At 39.2% G+C, this 10000-nt stretch overlaps 1 protein-coding gene across 1 annotated transcript; it reads left to right on the plus strand.

Annotated features, from left to right (window-relative positions):
- The first annotated feature begins 4190 nt into the window (after window positions 1–4190).
- LOC101860354 lies at window positions 4191–9843 on the plus strand. The gene is made up of 4 exons (XM_005105977.3): window positions 4191–4558; window positions 7331–7424; window positions 8784–8894; window positions 9658–9843. The coding sequence occupies exons 1-4, from the start codon at window positions 4505–4507 to the stop codon at window positions 9717–9719; spliced, it is 321 nt and encodes a 106-aa protein (XP_005106034.1). The 5' UTR covers window positions 4191–4504; the 3' UTR covers window positions 9720–9843.
- The last annotated feature ends 157 nt before the right edge of the window (window positions 9844–10000 follow it).

The following is a 10000-nucleotide window of genomic DNA, read 5'->3' on the forward strand; positions in this document are numbered from 1 at the left end:
AAAAGAAATAAACCACAACAAACAATTGACTCTACCCTCGGGGCGGTGCCACTGACTGTAGTGTCTCTAGGCCATTCGCAAAGGGAGGACATTTCTTGTTCAAGCATAGTAGAATTGTAAATGGGCTGATTCATGCCATGCTCATAACTGTGCCTGATCTACAACAGGGAACTGCTGTTTTTTTCTTTTCTGATCCTTACTATTGTCATTTTCCTCTACTTCTTTTGTATGTTTGTCACTCTCTTGTGACCTGCTATTTCCGGGGTGTCTTGATAGTCGAAGGCGACCTTGTGCTGTTGAAGCTAGAGGGGTGAGAAGTCTGAGTCTGATTCCCTGTAAACACTTCTTTGTTGACACCATCCCCTTGGCGCTCATATGGCTTTTTGCAGTTGCGAGAGCCGTAAAACCCTCTACTATAACCCCCCCCCCCCAAAAAAAGAAACCCCTATTGACTTTCGCGCATTCTGAGTTTATTCGTTCAGTCTTTTGGGTGTTGACATTTTCTATGCCTTGACCTTGATCTTTACCAGCTGCTGTTCTGTGGGATTTTCTCACAGTTTTCCTGCCAAAGGTATCCTTGATGAGCTGGGCAAATTGTGGAGAGCGAAATGGAAGGCTTTACAAGCACACCAACCGAGAGAACTCAAACCTGAAAAGAGCAGAGACGGAAGATTCAAGACTATTCAAGGTCGTGGCGAAAGAGGCCAATGAAGCCATTTACATTTACGAGAATTTAAAAAATCGAATTTCGCAATGGTGTGTCGACAACAACGACCGACTCCAGACCGGCAAGGCCTCTCTGTGCTGTAATGCTCACTGAATAATCCCTCAGTGAAAGCAGAGGAAAAGCCACAGGGCCAGATAATATTCCAGTTGAAGTGATTGTCGCGCTCGAAGAACTAGACACTGAAATAACAACAAAGCTCCTAAATGCTATTTATGACAGCGATGAAATCCCAGAAGATATGATGAAGTCAGTTTTTATAGCTTTACCTAAAACACCAGGTTCCACTGAGTGTGATATGCATAGAACAATTAGCCTTATGAGTCATTTTACAAAAATATTGCTGCGAGTAATAATGGGAAGATTGAGAAGAAGTGTAAGGCCAGAGATATCTAAAACACAATTCGGCTTTGTTCCTAACAAGGGCACCAGAAATGCTATATTCACCTTACAAATGTTAATGGAAAGATGTATTGAAGCACAGAAAGATCTGTATTTATGCTTCATAGATTATTTAAAGGCGTTCGATAAAGTTAGACATGATGAGCTATTTAAAATACTGGAAAAACTAGACATAGATGGAAAAGATCTAAGAATTATCAGAAATTTGTACTGGGACCAAAACGCTGTTGTACGAATTAATGGAGAATACAGTGAATATAAGCAGATTAGGCGAGGATGTGTTATGTCACCAGACCTCTTTAACATGTACAGTGAAACAATCCTTAGAAACATAGAAGAATGTCCAGGCCTCAAAGTAAATGGAGAAAATATTAATAACATCAGGTATGCAGATGACACGGTTTTAATAGCAGGCTCCGAAAAGGACCTTCAATTGCTTCTAGATGCTGTTGTAAAAGAAAGAAAAGAAAGTGAACGTGAAGGATTATTGTTGAATGTAAAGAAAACAGAATGCATGGTAATATCCAAAAAAGCAGCAAATCCTAGTTGTAATCTCATTAGCAAAGGTGAAAAGATCAAACAAGTCCAACAGTTTAAATATCTAGGATATATAATAACATCTGATGCCAAATCTTCCACAGAAATAAAAAGGAGAACTGCAATGGCTAAGGCTGGTTTCAATAAAATGAGCCCAATCCTGAAAAATAGAAACATATCAATGAACACCAAAATGAAAGTCCTGAAATGCTATGTTTGATCAACCCTTCTATATGGCAGTGAATGCTGGACAATCACTAAAGACAGTGAAAATAAAATAGAGGCAACAGAAATGTGGTTTCTTAGGAGACTGCTAAGAGTATCGTGGAAGGAAAAGAAATCAAATGAGGTAGTGCTTGATGAAGCCGACGTGGGATGCTCAATGTTAAAAACAATCAGGAAACGACAAATGCAGTTTTTGGGACACCTGAATAGACATAAGGGTCTTGAACATCTAGCTCTCACTGGCAAAATTGAGGGCAAGCGAGGCAGGGGTAGGTCCAGAACAACATACTTAGGGAACCTAAATAAATGGGTAACAGGGAAAGATCAGGGAAACGCAGCTTTTCTGAGAGCATCCAAGCAAAGGAATGAATGGAAAATCATGATCGCTGATGTCTGTCGCAGATCTGACACTGGATGATGATGATGATGATGATGATGATGATGATGATGATGATGATGATGATGATGATGATGATGATGATGATGATGATGAAAGCAGAGATGGCCACAGTCGCCATCAACGGCAGGGTCCTGAGGAGTGAACACTCACTGGGGTATCTAATTATTACACAGTAAACTGACAAATTTGCATTTGAGTGAAAATTGGTAATCTTGTTATTGCATGTATTACATTTAATGTCTTTTTCAGGTTCAATTCATATTAGTGGGTTGTGGTAAAAAGCCCTCTTAGGTCCTATTTCTTTACGTTCCTTCTGTTGTTCCCTTCTGTCTGTTTGTAGTTCCCCCCCATCCCTGAATGACGACTGATGTGTCATGTGCTTCTCCTTTGTCACACAAGCAAACAAACAAACGAGTAAAAAAAGCAAGTCATATTACTGTTTTCACAAAGGTTTAGTTTTCCACTTCTCAATGAGCGTGTATCCAGCTTGACGCGCAACCTGAAAGGTCATTTGAGTTTGGCCTCATGAGCGAAAGAGTTTGATGTATTTTCTGTAGAAAACATAAAGCTCATAATTACATAAGGCGCAAGAAAGATGTCTTGATGCAATACAGATCCTGTTGTACTACAGATCCTGTTGTACTACAGATCCTGTTGTACTACAGCTACAGTAGCAAGACTGGGTCTTCTCACGACCAGCGAAAGTTACGAAACTATTCAGTTTTACGTAGACATGAGCTGTCGGTTATTTTGACGAAAGTCTCAATCAAGACCATTCCCCTTGGTTCATTTCTTCCTCTGACATAATATGCACTTAGTTTAAGGGTTGCAACTAGGGTTTAAAGATAGGGGGATTTGGCACCGAAGTTGAGGATTTGGGTTAGGGTTTAGCATTTAGAGGTAAAATATTCGTAGTTTAGTATATTCATCAGGACCATGTACGATGAAATGGTTGGTGGTAGGCTTACGTTTATCATTTATTGTTTCAACAGAGGTTCACGTTTTGTACGAAAAAAAAAAAATAAGGGAATATCAAAATGTCTCCCATATTTTAAAATAATTTCCTAGATTATGTTCATGGCAGAACTCATAAGATTTATTTTCTTCTAGGTTCTTTGTTGTTGTTTGATCTTGTTTGTTTTTAACTTTTCAATCCACATAAATAAAAGAAAATATTAGGTGGTGGAATTGCGGTATGGTGGTGGGGGGTGGGGGATGGGGGTGGAGTGGAGGATACTAGCCGGACGAAGTCAATGACGTGTTCGAAGACATAAATCCATAGTAGGTCACTGTCTGTTTTTAAATCTCCCCGGTGCTTAACCTTATATGTGAGGCAGCGTGGTGGAATCAGGCTCTCGTCAAAATACTCAAAGTAAGTGAAGAAACTTGCATTTTTCGACAGGTTTGTGAATTTTTTTCAAATATTTGTTTTTTGACTCAACACCTTTCATGCCCATTTAAAAACTCATTTCTGTATGGATTTTTCTGAAAAACGTTGATTAAAGGCACAAAAAAGTAAATTTTCAGTTACCACAGACTCTTAAGCTAAGGAAATAACTAATGGAAATTGGTGGTCATTTTCTCATTTTCGACTTGTATTTACAGTAAATGGATTTTTTTCTCACCCAAATAAAGACAAATGAACAAACTTTAAGATGATAAAAATAACTCTAAGATCTACATGACCAAAAATTGACGAGAGCCTGATTTCACCACGCTGCCTCACATATTTTTTAACCCTTTGTCGGAAATAGGTTAAAAAAATGCATTAGCTCGTACATGATAAAGTCACTTCGACATGTTTTCAATGTAACCTGTATAACGTGGATGCCAATAAATGGGTGAAGTGTCCTAACTTAAGACTTCGAAAGACATTACGGTTATTAGGTTTTTATGGTTTGCCAACGCTGTTGAGGGTAATGTCGGGAAGTATAGACCTATTTAGTGACACCACACGTCTGTCTAGCTTTTCAACGAGGTAGGATGTTTATTCAATCGATCATTTTTGGGTCTTTTTGGGGATCAAGTATTGGAATTTATTCGAGAAAACCCTCCGAGAAATGGGATATGAGCAGCCTGTATAAATATTTGCTGTCGTTTTCGGCAACAAAGTAATAGTCACTAGAATAATGGTAGTTGACTTTGTAGGCCTATAAATACTCCCTAGGCCACATGCTCAGCAAGTCACAACCAACGACCAAAATCAACCACCAACAATGATGCTGAAGACCCTCCTGTGTGTGTCTGCTTTCTTGCTCATCGGCGTGAGTGTAAGTACATGGAGTAGGAAATGGTTGGTCTGTTGCCATGTTCTGTTTTAAATTAATACTCTAAAAGCTAGCATCGCGGCCGCGATTTTTTGCATTTATTGGTCCGCGAATCGCGGCCGCAATTTTTGCATTTTTTCAACAAAAAACCAAGAACGAAAAGAAAAAAATTATTTAAAAACAACAACAAAAACAAAAACGGGGAAAAACATTCGTGAAAAAAAAAGAAAAGAAACCGAACCTCTTTACTTTTTGAAAGAAAGTTTATTTTCACTTTCGCTTCACTTCGTCTCTTTCTCACTTGTTAACACTACGTTGATTTGTAATTTTCATGTTTCCCTCTTTGTTGTATTTTAATTTGTTGGTGTGTTAATATTTTACTTCTCGTTAGTGTTCTGGTGTGTGGTTTTTCTATTTTTTGTGTAAATTTAGCGCAATGCTCTTCCATCCTTTTAACAAATGTGTTATGTCCGAGCGTGTCTCCACCAAAACCGAATACTGACACTGGCAGGCCTATTGTGTGTGATTCCATAATTTACATGTTATATCCTGTACTTTTTCTGGAATTGCACACATTTAGGGTCACAACGGCCAGTCTATGGATGGGTTGACACACACCCTTATTTACTAATTTTTGTGGTTGTTTATTTGCTATTCTTATTTTGATTTCATTTTGTTGTGAAACCTTTATTTTTCACGTTTTTACACTCTGTGTGGCTACAAATTATATCCTGGATGCTTAAAACAGAGCACGAGAAATTCTAGAGTTTTAGATTAAGTTACCTCTATCAACACATTGCTATACAAGTCGTCACAGAGCGTTGAAAGCTTGAAAATTAATGGCAACTTTTTGGGCAACTTTTGCCATTTTTGTGGCACATTTTGGCAACTTTTGGACAAAAAAAGGCAACAAACGCAGATGCTAGTAAAAGGAATATACACCATGAGCGTTAACATTCATATTATTACCTCGGGAGACCTGATACCGTTTTGAAACAATCTGAACTTTCTGGGAATCATAGGCTACAGTGTAAGCTGTTATTTTATTATAAGAACCTTCATTCTCTCCCTTACAATGACAATGACAATGACAATGACAATCTTTATTCATCTCGCAGGGAGAAATTTGTCTTGGTCGTTAACAATGGCAGTAGACGTTACAAAGGTTAGACTTAAAGGTGCACTCACGCAAACGCACAACAAGACAGGACATTATGCCAAGTAAATACATGTCTCACGGGCTGGGACAACCCGCTCCGTAACACATTCATTCTCTCTCTCTCTCTCTCTCTCTCTCTCTCTCTCTCTCTCTCTCTCTCTCTTTGTTTCATCTGTAGCACTGTGTTCAGTAACCTCACTGCAGTTGATACGAATGAATTTCTATATCTGTCTGTTCTTGCTTTTTTGGAAATGTATCGTTTACTGCGGGTCGATAGTTGAAATTCCGATGTCAGTGGGTGGCTATGGTCACTAAGCATTATTTCCGCCTTTTTTAGAACGTTTGTCTTGTGCAGATATTCAAAGTTACTTAGGTCTTTATCAATTGTTCTTGATGCCTCTTTTATCAACTTATTTAGTTTTATAATGTGCTGCCTTCCCAGATTGCTACCATAGCAAGTGATTCCAAAATTGATCAAAGTTTCTATTGTGGTAGTGTAGAAAATCTGAAGGATGGATGGATTCAGATTGAAAGACTTTAGTTTCCTCAGAAAGTACAGCCTCTGATTTACTTTTTTAACGATATTGTTTACGTGGTTTTGCCATGTAAATTTGTTGTCTATTGTAAGGCTAAGATATTTGTATGAATCCGTGATTTCAATAGTTTCTTGTTCAATTACGAGTGGTGGGATTTTTGGTTTTTCTCTTCTAAAATCAAAAATCATTTCCTTTGTTTTTGAGAGGTTCACTTTTAGAAAATTTGAGTTGCACCATTTAAAAAAACCTACATATTTCTTCGAAATACTCTTTTTCATCATGGTTTATTAATCCAATAAGTGCCTCCAAGACAGGGCAAGAAATGCAACGATTTACGTGTATTAATAAAGAGAATATTGTCTTTGGAGTCATTGTCGCCAATCTTGTCGTATTGTCGACGTCGTTGTGGTTGTTGTGTCGTTATCGCTGTCGTCGTTGTTTTTGTTGCTATAGTTGTTGTTGCTCTTATTCTATTTGGTACTGCTAAAGCCGATCTTTTGGTCCATTCCGAAAACGGCGGTATCACACGACAGTATTGGTATCTCATAACACAGTTGTGTAAACGGTACCAGAAAAAGACCAAGGAGGAAGAAGCAGACGTAGCCTAAGCTTGTTTCACTAGCGATTAGCGTGTGCTCTGGTGTGGTTCTGTTCTTCTTTCCTATCATGTTATCATTCACCTAACGCCCTTATCGATGTCTCCTCCTTTTTGTGTTGGTTAACTCTCTTGAAACACCTAGGTAGCCTAGTGGTTAGGGTCCGTAATCATGAGATTGTGGGTTTGAGGATTCGAGCGTCAGCTCGGTCCGATGGTGTGTCCTTGGGAAAGGCTCTTTCCACGAAGTTCCTATTTGGTTCAGTCCTTTGAGAGTTGGACGTTAAATTTGGAGCCCCCCCCCCCCCTCGAAGATAACTTAAGAGTATTGATAGCGGCGTAAAACCAATACCATTTAACCACTTTACTCTCTAATCTTCGGCACACATATGACCTTAATGTGTTGCAAGTGCGTAAAACTCTCACTATTTTTTTAAATTATAGAAATAACGTGCTCCTTCATCCAACAATATTGTCATCCACAGGCAAAGGTGGGTGAGGTGTGCAAAGATGAAAGCACGTGCGACGATGGAGAATGCTGCCTGTATCAATTCACATTCTTTTCGCGCTCGGATAATGGTGAGTCATGGGCTCAGCTAAACGTGGATGTGACGAAATAGCAGATTATTATGCTCTAATAGGGCATACAAGTAGCCCAGGGTAAGGAGATGTCAATATACAGTTTGATCGTCTTCCATTGAAGTGTGGAATACATGAGCGCTAATTGTTGAGTGTCCCGACGTCTGTGGTGTATCGGTTAGACGTTTTGCTATCGCACGAAAGACACCTGAATTCCATTCCCGAGTGGGGAGAAATTTTGGCGGAGTATCTCGGACTTTCTTTTGAGATATTGTATCCCTCCTCTAAGCCCGGACTGGCTCTAAATGATCTAAATTGTGTGAACGGGGGCTTAAAACACCTACATTAAAAAACAATAAAATAAATGTGTAGTCGGTGCCAACCACATTTTCCATCACAGAGAGGCAAAAGTAAAAACTACAATTTTGGGGCAATGCGACGTAATCCTACTAAATTCAACAGTGATCTTCAAATTCAAACACGCTTGTTTTTCAAGGTCACTAGCTGTATGTGTCGAAGTTTCGGGTGAGACACAGCCAACCATAAGGCTTGTAGCCTACGAGTCACAATGTCAAGGTCATTTTTGTTTGTTTGCGGGCGAAATGCAATAAATAAATAAATACTTATCCTTTTTTAATATAGAGAAAGACGTTGGCGGTCATATGGCCTCATGCAGTTGCGAGAGCCGTAAAACCTCTACTAAAACTAAAACTAAAAGAGAAAGACGATGTTGATTTGGACCGACTGATAGAAGGCTATCGAATTTCCCCGGGTCTGTGTGATTCATGAACCTGTGAAAATAACAACTGCGATAACTCGCGGCTGTCAGAACTTGAGGCCATTGTTAGAGGAATTGGCCACGGCTGTGTTGTAAAGGCAGGACTCAGGGATACAATAACGCCATGTCTGCACCAACAATTGCGTTTCTTTGTCCTCAGAGGTCAACGTTTTCTGGTGTTAACTTCCGGGGTAAATTTTATGTAGCAGGAGGCACGGGGTAATTAGTACTGTGCACACAGAGAGAGAGAGAGAGAGAGAGAGAGAGAGAGAGAGAGAGAGAGAGAGAGAGAGGGGGGTGAAAGAAAAAGAGAATGCATGTACACACTTTAGCCAGTAACCAGTATGTGTCCACTGGCTGCCATTCAAAAATAAGAAAAACTCAGTTATGGACTACATTGAAAGGAAAAACGGTCTCCATTGGAGTCGTCATCTTTTCTTTGTTTATTTTCCGTTCTCAAATACTCAAAAACCTTTTCGAAGAAAGTATTTTGAGCAAGGATTAAAAAAAAAAGAAAGAAAAAAAAAGCCCCACACCCAACAACAGCAATAACAACTCAAAACCAACTGTTCTGTTTGCAGGAACCTGTCAAAAGTATGTGAAGGAAGGTGAGACCTGCGACATACAGGCAATGTGGCGCGGAGAATCGTGCGCTTGTGAGACAGGAGTCTACTGTTACTCCACGCCTCTTGGTAAGTACATTTGAGCCACGACTTGCCAATCAAGTTTTTGGCATGTTACAAACAACCCCTCCCAAATCTATTAAGTACCAAAGCGGCAGGAAAATGCCACGTTCTTTTTCTTTCGATTTCATTATTCTGACATTTGATTTCACCACGATGCCTCACAATTTACTCGTTTCTTGGGCTCCTTTGAAGAAAAAATAAGAGAGCAGTGCACCCGATGACTTGTTTGAAAAACTTGTCCTGTACTCTTCGGTTTTAGTAAAAGTTTGACGGCCCTTGCGATAGGTCATATTAGAGTCAGAGATTAGAGAAGTTGCTAGAAAATAACATACAAAGAAAAGAAAGAGGAGAGATAGGGACCAATAAATTTTAATGTTTAATAAGAAGGAAGAAATAGTGGGTGGTTGGCGGATGCTCTGGTGTGGTTTGCTCCTTCTGTCCTGTCAAACATCTGTCGTCCTTCTCTCCCCTCCTTCTTTTTTGTGTATGTTACTCTTTTGTAGCACATAATCTATTCTTCGGCACTTATATGACCTTATTGTGTTGCAAGTGCCGTAAAACTCTTACTAAAACTTTAAAAAAGGAAGAAATAAACGTAGTGTAAAGCGCAAAGACCCTGCTGTTACTGTTAGTATGATTTTACGCTAGATACTCAGGCTATTTGTTGTTGCTTTTGTTTTCACCAAATTTCTTCCTCATTACTTCTTGACTAAACCATCCAATGTTGAATTAATATTGTGAACTTTCCCATGTCTTTGTTTCAATTCAGGGAACGCGAAGACCACTGTGTGTGAGAAGCGAAGACCCACCCCCAAATACAGACATCACTAGTGGTGACTAAAAGGGAAAAAAATGTCTAGGCTGACTTTCGGCACAGCTTAATGATGGACTGATTCATTGGAGTGTGCTGCGGTCTTGAAACATGTCACATAAAACCCCCCAGAAAATTCCCAGATTTCAGATTGTTGGATGTGTTGTTTTTTTCTTCTGTTTTTGTTTTGCTTTGCTTTCTGTTGTTTTTTTGTGGTTTTGTTTTTTGTTCGGTATAGTTTTTTGTTGTTGTTGTTGCTGATGTTAATAATAATAGTAATAATAATTGCATTTATATAGCA

Source organism: Aplysia californica, unplaced genomic scaffold, assembly GCF_000002075.1.
Source record: "Aplysia californica isolate F4 #8 unplaced genomic scaffold, AplCal3.0 scaffold00504, whole genome shotgun sequence".
Classification (NCBI taxonomy): Eukaryota; Metazoa; Mollusca; class Gastropoda; order Aplysiida; family Aplysiidae; genus Aplysia; species Aplysia californica.

Excerpts from the sequence above, each read along its gene's own strand:
- LOC101860354 (XM_005105977.3), top strand. The coding sequence starts at position 4,505 with ATGATGCTGAAGACCCTCCTGTGTGTGTCTGCTTTCTTGCTCATCGGC. Across the intron at positions 7,425-8,783 it reads CTTTTCGCGCTCGGATAATG|GAACCTGTCAAAAGTATGTG; the intron begins GTGAGTCATGGG and ends TTCTGTTTGCAG. Across the intron at positions 8,895-9,657 it reads CTGTTACTCCACGCCTCTTG|GGAACGCGAAGACCACTGTG; the intron begins GTAAGTACATTT and ends GTTTCAATTCAG.